The sequence below is a fragment of the Oreochromis aureus genome, linkage group 5 (assembly GCF_013358895.1).
Source record: "Oreochromis aureus strain Israel breed Guangdong linkage group 5, ZZ_aureus, whole genome shotgun sequence".
NCBI lineage: Eukaryota > Metazoa > Chordata > Actinopteri > Cichliformes > Cichlidae > Oreochromis > Oreochromis aureus.
Window position 1 is genome coordinate 25,366,990 of NC_052946.1, and position 19,245 is coordinate 25,386,234.

A 19,245-nucleotide genomic window follows, 5' to 3' on the forward strand; every position below is an offset into this window, starting at 1 on the left:
CTTGTGAAGCACAAAGGAGTAAAACACAAACATGTTATGAGGGTAATCACATTAAAAAAAAAACATCATCAACAACAAAAAGAGGACACAGTCTAATTGGGGTATTGACAAATTTATTTGCACCAATAAGCCAAATATCACAGGTTTAGCAGAACTATTCATCCAAATGGTATAAAAAAATGAATGAAAAGAATGAAAAGAAAATGCAGCACACAATTAACTGTTCAGCTCATTATGTTAGCTAATAAATATAAAATTGCTCATGATTCACTATAAAATATTGCTTCTAGGGTCTACAAGCTAAACTCCGTGACTTGAGGATAAGAGCAGTGACTGAGCAGAGTGGTTTGTAAGTCCAACAGGTTACAGGTTGTGAGCCTGACAGATGTTCAGAGAGTCTCTTAACATCAGGTCACGCAGACGCCACAGTGCATCCACCATGGTGGTGTGGGCTCCTTTGCTCTTCAGCCAGTGAGCTGGCAGCCGACTCTCTTGTTCTTTGGTCAGGTGAGAATCTCGCCTTTGTGCTGTTAATGGAAACACACATTTCTCCTTAAGTGTAATTATTCAAAAGGCAAATAATGTTCACTATTGCCTTTGAAAGCAAACAGAAACAAAGATATGCACAGACTCAAACTGGTAAACATGCTGGGAAATGACAATTTGGGCTTAATGCAAAAATTAAGGCAACACAGTCAACATTTTAGAAATATATTCCTATCATGTAAGGCCAGCATCACATTTGGGGAAAAAAGTGGAGAGAAAAAAGCTGTGAAAATTGTGTAATGCTCTAAAAAGCTCCTGCTTGAATGCCTCAGAGCTAATTAGGCTGATTGGAAGGAGGTCAGCAACATGACTGGCTCTAAAATAAGCTCCCCAGAGAGGTCAAATCTTTGAAAGGTGGAACAATTCATAATATCGTCAATGTAAAATGTAAAAAAAAAAAGGATTTGTGGATTTCATCATCTACAGTGCATCAGAAGCTATCATTTAGCTATTTCCCCTATATGTAAACATGAAAGGGTTGATACTGGTAGCTTGTAATCATTTACAATTACTGATAAGTGGAAATAGCACTTATCAGTAAATAGCACAGGAGAGTAGCTGATTTTTTGTTTTTTTGGTTGAAAGAACTTTATAAAAGTTATACTATAGTAAAAGTACGAAGAGATTAAACACACAATACAAAATGGAAGCGTTTGTATGAGAGTATTATCATATTAAAAGTGTGCCATTTGGTCAGTGCTTTGGTCAATAAGACAGGAAAAAAAGCTGCTCCATTAATAAAATGATGCCCATTTTAACCCATATGAAGAAAAGCTGGCAGCAATGTAGAACTGAAAGAAGTTACCATACTTATAATCACAACTGTTCTCATTAAGACATGACTGAATCTGATAATTATGACTAACCTTTTATTAAAATATTGTTTTTGCTGCGTGCCTTTCCCCACTCTCTCTCCCCTCCTGATTTCATACATGTTGACCTCTAATCGGGAACCTAATCTAAGTTACCATGGCGCTCTACCCCGGTAGGAGGTGATCCACCTTCGTTGCACTGAAAACCCAGTGTCAATCCTCAAGTTTCTCAGACAAGCCGAAATCCTGCTTTGTATTACAGGAATCTGGTCCTCTCAGTTTTCCAACCTCTTACAGAGGGGTGTTAATTATGTTGCTTTAATTTTTGTGACAATGACTTAGACATAATTTTAACATAAGAAAAAAAAAAAAACTTCAGAGCACAATACAGTCTTTACAGTTCTTGCAATAACTCTTCAGAGCTGAAAAATACAAAAATGTTTTCAAAAAAAGACAAAGCAACTGAAAAAAAGCAGTGATGAAGATTTTTCTAGAAATAAAAGTAAAAACAAAGAACCTACCTTTGAGTGCTTGGTCCCACTTGCTAACAGTGCTGGAGTCTGAATTTAAGCCCTCTATGTACTTCAGGTAGGCCTCTGAGTGAAGCACTCTCTGAGTCTTTGGTGGTGGAGCCACAAACATGGGAGTGGTGGGCTGCAAATGTGAGGGTTGGCCTAACTGTCCTTGTCCAGGATAGGGTGGAGGAGCATGCTGTCCTGGGCTAAACATCCCAGGCTAAGATCACACAATGACAACATTTTGTTAGCATCTAGATGATACATAGAATTCTGAATTGCAAAGCAGCATAATTTAAATTATCATTATGATTATCATTATTTGCAAAAAATAGGCCTGTATATACATTTGCTAGTTAAACTGAAGCAGGTGATATCAGATTATGCAGGAAAAAAATACAAAATCCATATTTTCTTGTATAGTTAAAAACACCAATTTGAACTATATAAAAATATGAAATAACACCTATACAGCCAGCGTTTTCTGCACTCAGGCTCACCTGCTGAATAAAGTTTCCTTGTGCAGGACTTCCCGCCATGCCATTCATACCAGCGCCCATCATCCCTGTTGTAAATGATAATATTTAGCTTGTGTGCATTTTGTAACTGTGGTAAACTCTTGTTTTTGTTCACTTTACGTTAAGCTTTACAATGACTCATGGAAATGTTAGTTTTTTTTAACTATCAGTTGAACGTTAGTGGTTTGGTATCAGTTTTGCATGCATTCCATGTGTGAATTTCATATATTTGTTTGTATATTTTAAGTGTGAAATGTGAGAGCACTTTAGAAGAGACTGCTTTGACTGCTCAGTGTGTAGATCAGGCTTTGCAGCCTGTGGACCAGGTAAACCCCCTCCAGCAGGAGAGACACGACTGGATGTGACTGAGCAGGTGCGGCTAGGACAGTGGCCCTTACCCTGATGAGGCATGCCAGGGTACCCGGGCATACCTTGCTGGAGATGGTGAGGAGGCAGGTGAGGACCCCCTGTAGGGTGAGGTGGCATTGGGGCCACACTCAGCAAACCCTCATGGGGGCCCTGCATTGTCATGTAAGGTGGACCGTAAGCTCCCATCATGCCTTTGGGAAAAGTGTGAGGAGAGGACAACATATCCATGCATAAGTGACATGCAGCTGACACTAAAATAACATGCACTACTACTGCACACAGTGGCCCCTTTCACACAAGTACCTTAAACCACAACTGCTGTTAATTTAAAAGTTTTCGCATGTCTACAAACTTTCTACCATTCATGCAACTACATTTTTTTCCCAATTTGTGAGCTCTGAACGGCAAAGATGACCGTATCGGAGATAAAATTCCACCAATGTGTGAAATTTTGTTGTTAGCATGGGAATTCCTGAGATAAGGTCACAGTGACCTTAGACCACTAAAATCTAGGCGGCTCATTCTTGCACTGATTACATTTCCAAAAAAAGAAACATTGGCCTCCAGCCCCACATGGTCATCGGCAAAGATAAATAGACACAGTTGATGGTTGATATTGAAGGTTTCGTGTGAAAGGGGCATACAATACATATGGGTTTGAGAATGTTAGCAAAACAAGCATGAATGAGAAATGAAATATTAACAAAAGGCATTCATAGTTAAAAAATAATATTCATGCAATTCATGTCATGCAATATAAAATATGAAGGTTGATGACAAAACTACAAACAAATAGCAGCAAATAAAGAGGAAAAACTGCAATAACAACATAGTTTTGAGATAAACGTCTTTTAAAATGTTAGAAAATTACAGGATTACTGTCTTTAATTCAGTCCAGCCTCATTTTTCCTGCTGTCAAACACTCGTGCTGTCTCTGAGAGGGGTTACCTGACACAGGTGTCATGGTCTGGTTTATCATTCCCATAGTGCTAGGCGAAGGCACCACCCCCATCAGTGCCCCTACAGGGGTACCTGCTCTTGGGGAAGCTTGCTTCTGAGGTGGCCTCTCACGTTCTTGCTGTTCCACTATTTTGGCTGCACGCTCTGAAACATCAAAAGATGCGATTCATTTATTTATTTATTTTTGGTTTTGCTAGAACAAGTTCACACAGATTAATATTTTTATTCATTTAATTATTTTATCTCACCTTCATACTCTGCCTTCTTGGAAGCTTCGAGGTTCCTCCACTCGGTTCCTACCAATCGACTCAGCTCCCCGAAGGAAAAGTCTGGGTGACGAGCTTTTATCACTGCTCTCATTTCACTGCTGAAGAGGATATAACCACTCATGTTGATCTTTCTCTTGGCCCCTTCCTTCTTTGACAAGCCTTTAACCTTAGGAGTGGTCTTCATGGAAAAGCAAAGACACAAGTTTAAAAAAAAAGAAGAAAACTTTTTCAAAAAAGAAACAGATAGTTGAAAAAATTAGACCTGGGTTGCGATACCTGTGAGGGTGTGTATGGCATGACGTCCATGTCGTTTGTAAGTGGGGTTTGCATCTGAGGCAAAGAAGGTGTCTCTGGAGCTTCCTCATCCTCATCCATGTCTTCCATGTCATCATCTGCATCCTCCATATCTGCCAGTTTAACCTCGAGCTCATCTATCTTCTTGTCCAAAATCGGTGATGCTTCCTTCTGTGGCACTATTAATTTTCTACATAGAATAAAATAAGCAGACATCATAGCACCTCAGTGCTAATCATTCAATTTGAATGAGAACCATAGAGAGCATAAAAGATGGCTGTGGCAGTAAACACCTTCCCAATGAGATTCTGGGCTCAGTCTTTAGTTTCAGGTCATACTGAGTAAAACATAAAGTCCATTATGATCATTATTCATGTCATAAACGAAAATCAGCCAGTCAGATCAGATCCAGCCCTCACTCATCAAATCCAGTTTTACAGGACCAGCTTTACTGAATGGGGCAAAATAGAGTGAGTTCAATCCCCACACAACGCTCAGAGGTTTGGTTAGTTTTAAGGTTGATTCAAAAAGGCTGGACTGTATTCTAAATACAGGTGTAGTGAGTTCATTTCAATATCAAGCACAAAAAATGAGATATTTTTTTCCCCCGGCATTAAATATGAGCATAATTAGCAGTAAACTACATGATGCAAACGTTAGTAAATCACTTTACTAGATGCACTGGATTTAAAATATTCTCCTGCACACATTTTAAAACCTTGTACATGTACATACCCACAGTACTTTTTTTTTTTTTTTTAACCCGCCAAAATCCAGTTTTCACTGGCACAACGTCTTTAGTAAATCTGAACCCAGGATGCCAAAAGTACAAGTGCTCAGCTGAAGGCTTTATTAACTTATTGGAAATGTCCTGCTTGCGACATCCATCCTTTACACCAGCGGTCCCCAAGCCCCGGGCCTCGGACCGGTACGTGAGTCGTTTGGTACCGGGCCGCGAGAGTTGAGGCTCAGGTGTGAAATGTATGGTTTTCAGGGTTTTTATCGGTTTTCAGCGTTATTTTGTTATCATTTTTATCGTTAACTCGGTTTTCCTGGGTCTTTTCACGTGTGTTATGAATAAATCTTCTTTTTTTTGGTACCGGTACTAGTTTTATTTTGTTGTATTTATCCGCGACACCTTAAAGGCCGGTCTGTGAAAATATTGTCGGGCATAAACCGGTCAGTGGCGCAAAAAAGGTTGGGGACCGCTGCTTTACACCATCTATGATCCTAATAAATGCTCTGTTTAACCAACAGACCTGAAGTAGTAGATCTCATCCTCAACCACTTTGGAAGAGTACGAGAAGCGTTTCAGACCCTTGAACTTTTTCATCATCTTCTCACTCTCAATGTAACGGCTCTCGCACAGCAGCACATCGTCTTCTGAAAACTCGGTGGGTCTGCATGACAGGTAGTCCTTAAAGGAAGACACTACACATTTGCCTGGAGAGCAGAAAAGCAGAATAAAAGATTAGAAAAGACTGCTGATGAAAAACCTGTTCTGAGGTGCCTCAAATGTATTTGAAAATTATAGCTTTAATTTTCATTTAAAACTTAATACAAGAAATGACCTTCTGGGAAATGCACTTTTGTCTGTCTTATCTAAGACTATTTCTCAAGCTTATGAGGTTGCCATTCAACCAATTTCTTTCTGCTGGAAAAACAAAATCCTTCCTTTCTTTAGTGCACAATTCATTTAAATGCACTACACAAGGAGTGAATGAGCTGTGTTCAAAATCATACCTATGACACAAGTCATGGGCAGGGTCTCCTCCAAATGACTCAGAAACACCTCCCTCTTGTAAAACATCTTCGTGGGCTCGTGCTCTGTTTCCTCAGGGTGAATGAAGATGGGTCCGAAAAAGAAAGTAGTTCCATTCTGTTGCCACAGCTTCTCTATCCTATAGCCCAGCACAGGAAGTCATGTTACCAACAGCTAGTAACTCCATCTTATCTAACACCACCAATCAACACATCAGGCCCTATTTCAAAAAGTATGCATGCAGCATAATATATGTCAACCAACCTGGCAACCCGAGGTTTTGATAATCCATGAGACTGAATGTAAACACAGTCTCCCACTTTATACCACATGTTTTTGTAGCATAACTGTTCATAGTACTGGCAGCCAGGCTCAGCTCCACTCATCTCCGTAGGGACATCCTCTTTCTCCTAAATGAATACAGACAGAGGATTCAGGTGTTTATTATATGGAAAAACAATCAACAGGCTCCTTATCAGTGTGCTAATAGTTTATGAGTTAATGCTTTTCAATTAACGCCAACTGGCCCACTGTTTGGTTTTTTTGGAGTAGTGAACATAGTCAGAAAGCGGGGGTTTGAAGCCTAGAATAAGATAACCTTTATAAGATAACCTTTATAAGATAACCTTTATTAGTCCCACACGTGGGAAATTTGTTGAGAATATACAATCTCACCTTACCTTGTCTACAAAGCCATTGACTGTATATGCCACCGTTTTATCCTGGTCAGGCTTGACAAACATTGAGGCTACACGAACAACAGGAAGAGGCACCTCCCGAGGGACTAATTTAACAGAACTCTCCGGCATGGCCCAAATCTTGATCTTTTTGAAAAACTTGTTCCTGGCAGTGTAGCGGGATTCACATACATAAACGTCCTCAGGTCTGAAGCCCTCGGGTTGCATTTTGAAATAATCCTACAGAAAGATTCGTAGTTAGACAATGGACTTTTGGCAGCTTAAATTAAACCATTTCCAATATGGTTTTCACTTTCTCACCTTCACAAAAATGACCACACATTTGCCCAAAACCTTACTGATGGACACTTTGTTGTAGTAGTCACTCTTGAAGACTTCTTTTTCCAGAAACTTGCGTGTGGCCAAGTGAAAGGTTTCACTGGGTCTGTAGAACCAGCAGCCATAGAGCCACTTCTCACCTGCGTATATAAAGCACAATCTGTTTTTAGCAAAATATACTGACTAAATGGAAACAACATCAAGATGTTGAATCAGCTAACTTGCAGAAACAGAAATACTTAAAATCGTGATATAATTCTATAATTCTTCCTATAATTTTCAAGTTAGGCTACCTGCTTCATCCTCCCAAAGACGTTCTATACAGACAATGTGGGGCTGGAGGTTTGGTTCTGACGGCTCCACATAGACGAAGTCCCCCACATGGTAGGTACTGTTTTCAAATCTGCAGTCTTGACTGTACACATGCTCTGGCTTTGACTGCCACGCCTGTCCCGCCAGGTCCTCGGGCTTCTCGTCTTCTTAAGGTGAGAAACATGTCATGATTTCAATGCCACAACCACATTTAATATTAGTCACACCTCCTGCATGTTTTCTAGAAGTTTACACACCTTGGTTTTCATCCTCATCCTTCTTTTGTTTGTCCTCTTCAATCTCTTTGGGAATTTTCTCCCTCTTTTCCTGGTCTACGTCACTGTGGAGGTGTTTTAACGTGTAATTGAGTGCAACGGACAGTAAAATCTCGCCATTCTTGCACAGCTCATCCCTGATTTTGATGAAAAACTGTTGTAGCTCCACTGCATCCTCAAATATCTCAGAGTCAGTCCTGCCAACGCAAAAAACATTCATCATAAGAAAACACTGGCACACATTTGAGTTGTATCACCTAGTGTTGCAAAGCAAGTAAAAACAGGACTCATTTATTAGGAGAGCCACATATTTAACAATAAACATTGATTTGCTTAAAATAAAACTGATTACACTTAATGCATATACATTTTTTTTTTATTTCAGTTTCAAAGTAAATATGTACAGGTATATGCACCATATCACCAAATTCTCCTGAAGAACAGCACACAAACAAAATGTTTGATCCTTACAAAATGGAAAATATAAAATGGGCGATGTTTCAAGGTAAAAATGATCTAACCACTTAGCATTGTCAGAAGTTTATTTAAGTTGTGAACACCCATTTTCATTTGCCATTTCTGTGGTTTTTGAAGCCTTGGTGAACCGCTCAAAGCAAATGCAATTTAATGGATAAACAATTAAAGAAAAAAAAAATTGAATGCACCAAGCTTATTTTATAATAAGTTTCCATACCTGTGTAACCTTCTTGCCTTCTCTAGCACTTCAAACATGTGTTCCTGGAAGACATCGAGTCTCCTGTAGCGACCGCGCTCCACATTCATTCTGATGACATCAAAATTAAGCGGTGGCTTTTCAGGGGCAGCTGGATCCACAGCAGGAATCTCAGCCAGTGAGTCACTATAGCAGCGACCCTCTTCATCCTGGTGACCCATCACGGACACAAACAGGTTCCTGATCAGTTCTCGCACCAGAGGACCCACAGCTGGAGGGCCAAACTCCTCCCCTCCCTCTTGCTGTTTCCGTGTCTCCAACAACACTCGGTGCAACACTAAAGCATCCCGATAAATCAGAGACTCAGGCTCGTTGTATATGCAGGCATTATTGAACATCAGAGCAAAGTCCTCCACCAGGGCGTCGACATCTTGGTAACGGCCTGCAGCCATGTGGCTTCGCACACGTTCCATGTCGATCGGTCTCTTGATTGTAGCGTAGTAGTCAGGCAACTCGGCACGAGAGGGTAGACGGAGGAAGATTGTGCTTAGGCGCCGACCTCGGCGGTCAGTGAAGTTTCGCACAGCATCATACAGCTCATTTAACCTCTGCTGAAGAGGGGTGAGGTATTTGGACTTCTTTGGAGAAACACCACTCTTTCCTTAACATAAAAAAATGTATGTTAGTTTTAAAAAGCTTAAAAAAATTTAAAAAAAAATGTAAAACAGAAGTTAGAAAGAGCCAGAAAACAAAAGAGCAATACAGCTCAAACTGTCCAAAATACTTAAAAATTTCTTTCTTGTTCTTTTTTTATTTTTTTTAAAGTTGATTTTTGAACATTTTTGCGTTTATCAGATAGTCACAGCAGTCACAGCAGATACAGACAAGAAGCAGGAGAATGATATGCAGCTACAGTCCGACTGGCTGGGAAATGAAACAACTCATTACTAATGGCATTTGTTCACATACTGTACAAGTCCAACCACTAAGCCATGTAGCTTTCCAGCCAGCCCTGATTTTCACAGTTGCTGTTTAAATCGTACATGTTGAAGTGAGACAGGCAGAGTTTTGGCTGATAATATTTAAGAGGAACAACTATATAGTAGGTTACCCCCTCCCCCCCAAAAAAGTGCGAAGAAGTAGTTCCACAAATTAATTAATTAATTTTTAAAAATTAAAGACTAACCAATTAGTGAAAAACGGGCCAAGCATACACAGACCTCAATGTCATTACATGGTAATATTTTACAAGTGCAGAAGTATTTCAACTAGAGATGGCACGATACCACTTTTTTATGTCCGATACCGATATCATAAATTTGGATATCTGCCGATACCGATATGAATCCGATATTGTGTGTTTTTTAATCAATAAAACTGTTTTTTTAATATCTTGCTGCATTTTGTATAAGTTCATACTCAGTTTAAATAAACAACAACACTAAAGCTATTCTGTTATACCTGTATGTAAAAAATACACTGCACCCAAAATATTTCATAGTTCAGCAACACTAATCAATCTAATAAACTTAAACCTACTCCATCCTCCCTATTCTGGTATTTTAAAGAGTACTTAGCAGAAATATTAAGCAACCTAACTAATAGCGTTGCAAACTCCCAGCAAAAAAAAAAAAATAGGGAACCACCCCCCACCCTCCACCTCATGATGCTTAATCGACGTAATCAACTTTAATTTGATGCAGTGTGAAAAAAAATACACAGAAATAAATTATTTTTCAAGAATAATTAAATAGATTCAACATCTTTCTTCTACAGAATTGCAGACTGCACAGATGGTACCTTACCAAAGGAAAAAGTACTATAGCTTACTAGGGTATATTAGACTTAACAGTTACTATATACAGTAATGGACTTCTATACATTTTGCATCAGATTAAAACTTTGGGTGTAAGATTCAGATAATTATTTATTAAAAGCTAGATATTTTAAATGAGAATAAGAAAGAAAAGTTTGTCTTTGTGCCCCCTTTTCCCTGTTCATGCCCTATCGGCCCCCCTGGCTAAACTTTGCTAGATCCGCCCCTGCACAGTTACCAGCCGTCAGCTACGTAGAAAAGGATCCTGGTGTAGAAAGTAATATTAAATAAATTCTAACAACAGCTTATCAAGGTTAAAGGTGCTGCTGCTGTTCAGCCGCTGGTTTCCTCTTTCTGGTGCAAAGTGGGCCAAAAACAAAGAAGAGAGACGGACTCGTGACAGAAAAGCCGATCAGCTGATCATTGATCAGTTTCACGATTGAAGTAGCGGCAGGAAGGTGAGGGAGAGGCAGTCGCTCCATATATCAGTTGTTAAGCTTAACATGGGAACGCTTTACAAACATTCAGAGATGAACTTACACACTTGCTTTACTTCTCTCTGGGATAACTTCCTCGGAGATGAAATGCTGGATTGCTAGGAGGCTACAAATACACACAGCCGCTCAATCACGTGACGCACACTGCTCCGACGTGCTACGGTTATGAGCCGAGTTACGCCGTGTCGCAAGTTTTGTGAGGTACTTTTTTGATATTTAATGGATCGGATTACATTTTTTATTTCTCTCCGATATCCGATCCAGTAATTTACGTCGGTATCGGACCGATACCGATACCTAATATCGGATCGGTCCATCTCTAATTTCAACCTTTAATGAAGGAAAGAAAACATGCACAAGCACTCCCACTTACTTAGTTTCAGTTTGGGAGACCCCACATCCTCCTCCTCAGGTGGAGGACCCAACTCCTTGCGCTTATCTTTCAGTATCTTTTCCAAAATGTCAGCATCATTATATACCTACATAAACCAGAAATTGGGGAGTCAGAAGACTTAAACTCGTTATAAATTTGACTATAAGAAAAATTAAAGTTTTATCACAGAAGGAGTCAAAGTCCCAACCTGAGATCCCTCTTCATTGTAATGCCGGGCATTGCGGAACATTAGCTTCATGTCTTCCATCAGAGCTTCCTCTGTGGCATAGCGTTCATTGCGAATGTTATGTTCAATGGTTTTCAGGTCCATCGGTTCAAGGATGACGTTATAGTAGTCAGGGTAATCCTTCTTGGATGGTTTAACCATAAAGAGATCACACAGACGTCGATTTGTGCCTGCCTCCCTGGCCTCGGTCACGGCAGCATAAAAGGCTTTCATTCGGTTCTTTTTCACGTTTTTTTTGTGGCTGGACAAAAATTAAAAATAGATAAAAGTATGACAACACTGAGACATTGATAAAACCTTAAAAATTTAAAAACAATGTTTGCAATTTTAATACTTTATATTTCAAAGGCATTAGTATCAATAGAAATAGTAATACCTTTTCCTCTTAACGCTCCCTGCATCAGAAGACAGAATGCTGTCCCCATCTTCGTCATCTCTCCTTAGAAGTTCCCTCTTTTTTGCCTACACAGAACAGGCAGATGGGTACATTGCCTTACCCTATTATTATCCATTATCTACAGTCTGCTTCAAATATTGTGCTTTTATAATGTGCTGTTTTACCTCTAAATGTAGAGGTAAAACTGTTTTAAGCACAATCTGACAGAATGATTTACAAGTCGTTACCTGCATGATCTGCTGAAGCCTGAAAGCCCGTTTATAGATGCTTGAGTTAGGCATGTTGTAGCGCTTTGCATTCTCAAACATCAGATTGAGGTCAGTCTCAATTTGTTCCACACTGTCATACTCGCCATTCTTCATCTTCGCCCTAAGAAGGAGAAAGAAAAAACTTTTTTTAAACTTCCCCCAGAAATGTAATTTGGTGGAAAGAGGGTTCAATTTTTAAATACCATATGGTATGAATATCTGGTTCTTGCCTGATTTGCTGGAGGGAAATGGGCTGTTTTATCTGCTGATAATAGTCGGGGTATTCCCTGCGAGAGGGCAGCTGCTGAAAGGGTTCAGAGAACATCTGGCCCTGGTTATTTCTGGCACCCCTCACAGCTTCGTACAGTTGGAAGATCGGGTTGCTCATCTCCATACTTGAACTCTGACTCTCAGCTTCTGACTCTCCCTCATCATAGCATACAGAACCTGCAAACATAGACAACACAAAGTGTTACTTTTTTTCTGCACAGCCACAAAGTAAATTTGTCTGCTACATGAACTGATAAGAATTACCTGAGAGCACAGGATCGTCCTCACTCTCAGAGCCATACTGTAGAGCTACGCTGACACCAGAAATTCGATCTCCCTGGCCAGACCTGCGATTTCTAAATAGTAACAAAGATAAACAATTCATCATATATATATTAAAGGTATGAGATTTTTCTGTTGGTATAATGAGCAGATTTGATTTACAAAAAGACAACACTAAGAGCACTGTTATACTGTTGTTTAATACCTGATACGAAGACTAGATTTAGTAGGTTCTGCGTGCTCAAGCTCTGTCTTACGCTGGATGAAGACTTTCTTTATGGTGTTGGCGTCCTATAGAATAAAAGAGCAATTGTTAATATTGAGAGTATTAAAACTCATAAAGAAGAAAACTGAGAAAAGGACTATTACCTTAAAAACCTGAGATCCTGGCTCATTATAAGTTTTAGCATTTTTGGTCATCAGTTCAACATCCTTGGCCATAGCATTGACATTTTTATAGTATCCAATCTATGCAAATGAAACTACATTTTGGTTAGAAATGCAACACACTGAAGCTGTAAAATTAACAAATGGTTAAAGGTCAGGAAGCAAAATGACTACCTGTATTCTTTGAGCGATTGTTCTCAGATCTATTGGCTCCTTTATAATGGCATAGTAGTCTGGGTAATGCTAAAAAAGAAAGAACAATTCTATAACGGACTGGAGTTGGTACACAAAACCACAAACACGGGAAAATAACTGGACTTTACACTCCTAAACTGCCTTGAATAAAAACCTATATGTAAGAAAATAGCAAAGTGAAGCTTTGTTTAACGTGTCTTATATTATTATGCTTTGTGTGAAGAACAGTTATCAATTTCCTTGATACTTACCACTTTGGAAGGCAATTTCTGGAACAGTTCACTGACCAGACGCCCTGAGGGATCAGCATGTGACACTATAGCCTCCAAGAGTTGCTCCAGCACTTCCTTCAAACTTCCAACTGAGGTCTAAAAGACAAATATGTATAAATAAGTTCTGACCCCATACAGTGGTGCTATTTATTCATAATACAAAGGCAATATCCTCACAGTTTTTTAATATTTTAAATTATTTTTAAATTCAATAAAGAAATATGAACCCTTTGTTATTATTGAGCTAATAACTGGCAATCATACACACAGGGCAACTCAGTCTTACAGGTAATGAGGACTTACCTCCTCTTCAGTTGCCATTCCTGCGTGATCCATATCATCGCCATCTTCATCATCCTCATCTCCGTCTCCAGGTTGCACAAACTCATTCCTTGTTTGAAAATACACTTCCCAAAGCTTGCATGCAGCTTGATACTCCTCACTGTCCCTCTGAATCATTGAACATGAGGCAAAATAAACAAATCACATAAGGTTTACATTGGGAGATGCACACCTAAGTAAAAGCTTGTATAATGAAGCTGAAGTAATAGTGTATTTATTATAACCTTAGAGGCTACCTGTAGGAATAAAGAAAGCACTGTCGTTCTCCCTACCTTGTAGAATGATCTGGCATTGCTGAAAAGGAGCTGAAAATCTGCAGTAAGCTGCTCAACATCATTATAATCCTCAGACTTCAGTTTATACTGAATCTTCGTCATATCAATTGGCTGGGACACCACTTCATAATAATCAGGCTGATTCCTGAAAAAGAAAAAAAAAGACTAATTGAAACACTTTCACATTATCCAACATTATTGAGTATGTTCAATATACATTATTCATTCATTTTACAAAAGTGTGAAAACATTTCTTTTTTTTCCTGCATATTTGTCACATTAACACATTTCACATCAATTTAATTTTAAAAATAGGCATAATAATAGAAAATTAAAGATACATATATAATAATCAGAGTAAATACAAAATTCAGTTTTTACATGAAAATTTCATTTATTCAGGGGGAAAAAGCTGTCCAAACCCATCTCTGGCCCTGTGTGTGAATCAAGAAATTATGGGGAGAAATTTGGGTTGCAAATGCCAATCAAATAATCCACAAGCATAACTAACTCTTACAAATGTGCACAATGAGTACAATGATCAGTATTTTTTCAGGTTTGGATGTATGAATGTGTAAAATTGTTTTACAGGTGGTCAGAGTCCTTTGTATTTGTGTGTGGATTAAAACACATGTTTGTGAGACCTCAAACGTTACACACAAATCATTGTACACATTTGTAAATCTTAGTTTATGCTTGTGGATCATATTGTAGGCACTTTTGAGGCAAATTTCTCTCCATCAAATTGAACCAAAGTGAGTGGGTTAAAAGATGTCAAAAGCAACATTTCATGCCACAAACTAAACAAACAGATGAAAAACAAAGTTATTGACATCCATCAGTCTGAAAAGAGTTACAAAAGCATTTCTAAGGTTTTGATAATCTAGCAAACAACAGTGAGAGCCATTATCCACAAATGGCAAAAACTTGGAAGAGTATTGAACCTTCCCCAGAGTTGCTGGCCTACCAAAATTACTCAGACAAACAACTCATCCAGGAAGTCACAAGTTCATGATGAGTTCATGATTCGACAATAAAAAAAGAGACTCTGCAAAAATGGCATCCATGGGAGAATTCCAAGGTGGAAACCATTGTTGTATAAAAAGAACATAAAAGCTCACATTTACCAAAAAACATCTTGACAATCCCCGAGACGTTTGGGAAAATATTCTCTCAACTGACAAGACAACTGTCAACTGACCTTCTTGGAAGGTTTGAATCTCATAACATCTCACTAAAACACTAACAGCATTTCATAAGAACATCATACCAACAGTCAAACATGGTGGTGGTAGTGTGATGGTCTAAAGCTGTTTTGATGCTTCAGCACCTGGATGACTTAAAGCTCAAACACACTTAGGTTTTCAAACAGGACAGTGATTCGAAACACAAAAAACAAAAACAAACAAAAAAACAAAATGAAAGTTTTAGAGTGGCCTAATCAAAGACCAGACTTAAATCCTATTGAGAACAGGGCATTCACGCTAGTAAAACCTCCACTGTGACCAAAATTCATCAAAAGTAATGTGAAAGACTCACTGCCCGTTATCGCAAACACTTGATTGCGTTTCCCACAGCTTGCAGCTAACCCTTGCTGCCAAGGGTGGCACAACCAGGTTTCCAAAAAACAAATACAATATTCAAAGTTAAATTCGAGTTTTAACAAAGGGTGACCAGTTATTTTTTTCTAACCGTCTTCCCCATAATAAATGAAATCTTCATTTTTTTCATTTACTTGGGCTTTCTTTATCTAATATTAAATATCAAACAACGTAATTGTGACAGATATTTAAAAAGACTAAAACAACAAAGGGGTAAATACTTTTTTCATAGCAACGTCCATTATTCCATATATTCAGTACACATTTTCTGTGTTTGTCTTTTGCAGCTTCTAAAGATTACTACGTAGGTAAGCTTTAGCTTTTCTGCAGAGATTACCTTAACTCATCTCCAGTATTGTGATATCAAACAGATACAGTACCTCCTCTTTGGCACCCTTTGGAAGACCTCACTAAGCTGCCTCCCTTGATCATCCTTGTAGTCTCTGACAGTGTTGAACAATTCATGGCATACAGCAATCTAAGAGGGGGGAAAAAGCTTTTAAAACTCCAATATACTTTTAATATGGTTTCAAAGGCACGTACAGATCACATCGGCCTTGCTAAAGTCAGGTCATGTAAAACACACACACACACACACACACACACACACACACACACACACACACACTTACCGTATCCACAGGAGGGACATTGGAGACTCTTTTTCTTTTTCTGCCACTTCCAGGAGTAGAGGAAGAGACATCATCGAGGTCTCCCCCTCCGCTCACACTGCTGGAGGGAGAAGTAGCTCGTCTCCGCTTGGAGCTCGCTGACATCGCTGGCTGGTTAAACAACAGGCTAGCCCACGGCTACAAGAACAGAGAAAAAATAATAACGCCACTGTAAACTTATTTTCAATCAACTTAGTATAAAGATGACAGTCGGATTTTTACTCATTAATAAAGTCTAAAATGGGAAGTAGTACTTAATCAGATAACGTTAGAGTCGCTTGGATGTATGAAACAAAGCAAACAGACGAGCGGCAGTTAGCATGCTACTGCAACACGAGTAAATTAAAAACGATAAAGTTCTCCCCCAATAAAATACGCGCAAGCTGGGGGAAAAAATAACAAATAATTTAAATTTCAAAAACAAGTCTTACCAAAATCTCAAAAGAAGTTAGCCGTAATTCCCTGAGCAAAAATGTTTAGCGGCTAACCGGCTAGCCAGTGTTGTTTGAAAACTCCTGCCCGGATGTTGAGGTTGTGTTTGGAAGGCAGAGGCAAAAGCGCCAACCGAGGCAGTGCTGACCCCTACAGGCTAGGAGTAACACTGCACCGTGTACTATATTCAACGAACATTTTTACAGTAATATGATTCATTGATTGACTGATTTCTATTATTTAAATCACAGGCCATACATTTATATGAATTAACACTAAAATACTATGCATGGAATAATTGACAAAGTAAGGAGCAATAAAAAATGTTTCATATGGATCAAGTTGTTTTTCATAGTGGAGCTTCTGGAAGCATTACATAACAAGAAGCACATTCATGGGAAACAAATAACATTTAAAGCAATCACAGAATTTATATTTGAAAAAATTGAATAAGAAATCATAATCGACCCAGGCGGGGGTACACCCAGGACATGTCACCAGTCTTTCACAGGGAGACAGACAACCATTTACACTTAGAATCATAAATTAACCTAACCCATGTCTTTGACCGTGGGAGAAAGCCTTTTTCATGAGTTTTTTTTTTTTGGGGGGGGGTGTCAGAGACTGCAAACCCACCCAGTTGTGTTTCATCGCAAAGAAACCTAGCAACCAAAAAATTAAAGAAGATTAAAGAAACATGCAGAAACAAAACTAGGCAATGTGGTGATTTATGTGGTGAGGACACCTCCATTCCAATCAAAGTCACCTGAATCACCAGAGTACAAACATCATAACATGGAGTGGTAATGAGAACTAATATCTGAGAAGTCCCAAACCCAAGAAGCAGTGGACACAATGCATTCTGAGCTAGAAACATGGAGCAGGGTCTCCCCCCGTATGTTGTCCCTGTATTTTAACAAACATATGACATCAACTACAGAGGGATCAAGCTGATGAGCCATACCGTGAAGACAGAAGGGAAAGAATTGTTAAAGCTAGGTTAGGAAGAGAGGTGATATATATATGTATACATATATATGCTTGCTGATATGCTTCATGCTAAGAAAGAGCAATCCAATGTTTGCTTTGACAGTGTTGATAGAGAAGAATAGAGAACATCAGAGGAGAGTCTTGATAGGTGGAGGTATGCTCTGGTGGGAAGAAGAATGAAAATTCGTAGAAGAAAAACAAAAAATGTGTGTGAATAAGAAGGAGACAGGCTTAACAGTAAAGCTGTAAAGAGCAGATGTAGCAAAGGTAGATCATTTAAATACCTGGGGAGAACGATCCAAAGCAAAGGACAGTCCAAGAGAGGTGAAGAAGAGAGTGCAAGTAGGTTGGAGTAGGTGAAGACAAGTGTCAGGGGTGATCTGTGACAGAAGGATAGAAACAAGAGTGAAAAGAAAGGTTTGATTGTGAAACCTGCTATGATGTTTGGTTTGGAGATGGTGGGATGTGAAAGAGCTGAAGATGCTAAGATTTTCATTAGGAGTGACCAGAGTGAACAAGCTTAAATATGAGAACATCAGAAGGACAGCTCGGGTTCAGACAAAGTTAGAGAGGGAAGGCTGAGATGTTTGGACATGTGCAGGGAAGGGAGAATGGATATCTGGGGTAAAGGATGTTGAAGATGGAGCTGCCAGATTCACGGATGTAGTGAAGGAGGACATGAAGAGGGCTGGTGTGACAGAGGAGGATGCGGGGGATACAGTGAGATGGAGTCAGATAATCTGCTCTGGTGACAAGCAGAAAGAAGAAGCGTAACATATGACAAATCACATCTAAGGTTACTGTAACCACAAGAAACTGAAAAAAACTGTACAAAAGTATTTTGTAGTAGTTTTGTTGTGAAAATTATAAATGAGAGTTAAAGAAAAGTACTTTGATCATGGTAACTATGATTACTAGAAGAAGTTGTGGTAATGGCATATTACTAGTACTTCAGCATCACTTTGTTTGTAAAGCACTTTTAAACAAGTGCTTAAGACAAAAGAAAGGAAATAAAAAACACATAAAGGAACTGGCACTCAGTGATGGTTTTTATAGTATTGGAGTAAGTGTTCAGACACTAGAGCTTTTTATGAGAGAGAATTTCACTTACCTTTTCTGTGTTTTTAAGGACTTTTGTATTATAATGTATTGTATTTGGATTTACAATATAGGCTATGCAGTGCGCCCAACCAGCATTTATTTACAATGATACACTGAGAAGGACAACTCCCTGCCTTTTCCCAGAAATGGCAGGCTGTGTGCCATCATCCCTGTGGAGCTTTATCTCCCTACATGATGTTCCATGGAGACTGGTTGGTGGAGTTCTCCGTATACGTCTACCAAGAATATACATTTAGATACTCAGTGACTGTCTTCTTAGTATGTGAACAGTATCCTGCAAGTGGTGATCAAAATAAAGGAATAACAATCACAGAATTACAACATAAATATTATACTAAAAAAGCAACAGTAATCAAACTTCATTTAAGGGGGAACGATAAACTTTTAATGAGTGAGTGAGACATTTTATTTCCTCTCGGATCTTCTCACCTGCTTTTTGTTTGTCCACACCTTTGCATGTCACAGGAAATGGTTTAAGTGTGACAGTTCACAGAGCTGCAAAAGAAA

At 38.9% G+C, this 19,245-nt stretch overlaps 1 protein-coding gene across 2 annotated transcripts; it reads right to left on the reverse strand.

Moving 5' to 3' along the window:
* Positions 1 to 93: 93 nt before the first annotated feature.
* Positions 94 to 16,739, reverse strand: pbrm1l (polybromo 1, like). Of its 2 annotated transcripts, none has more exons than XM_031757520.2 (30): positions 16,626 to 16,739; positions 16,156 to 16,332; positions 15,904 to 16,001; positions 13,920 to 14,067; positions 13,609 to 13,755; positions 13,285 to 13,401; positions 13,013 to 13,081; positions 12,821 to 12,919; positions 12,657 to 12,742; positions 12,434 to 12,525; positions 12,130 to 12,346; positions 11,879 to 12,020; positions 11,631 to 11,716; positions 11,216 to 11,495; positions 11,008 to 11,113; positions 8,343 to 8,982; positions 7,631 to 7,845; positions 7,355 to 7,537; positions 7,044 to 7,201; positions 6,726 to 6,962; positions 6,310 to 6,455; positions 6,027 to 6,184; positions 5,543 to 5,726; positions 4,266 to 4,473; positions 3,969 to 4,167; positions 3,709 to 3,864; positions 2,790 to 2,951; positions 2,374 to 2,438; positions 1,880 to 2,093; positions 94 to 527 (listed from the first exon to the last, which is right to left on the reverse strand). In XM_031757520.2, the coding sequence occupies exons 2-30, from the start codon at positions 16,297 to 16,299 to the stop codon at positions 364 to 366; spliced, it is 4,920 nt and encodes a 1,639-aa protein (XP_031613380.1). In that variant the 5' UTR covers positions 16,300 to 16,332; positions 16,626 to 16,739; the 3' UTR covers positions 94 to 363. The 2 variants fall into 2 exon arrangements, with proteins under 2 accessions (XP_031613380.1, XP_031613379.1); XM_031757519.2 differs by having other exon boundaries at positions 7,355 to 7,540.
* Between the last annotated feature and the right edge of the window lie 2,506 nt (positions 16,740 to 19,245).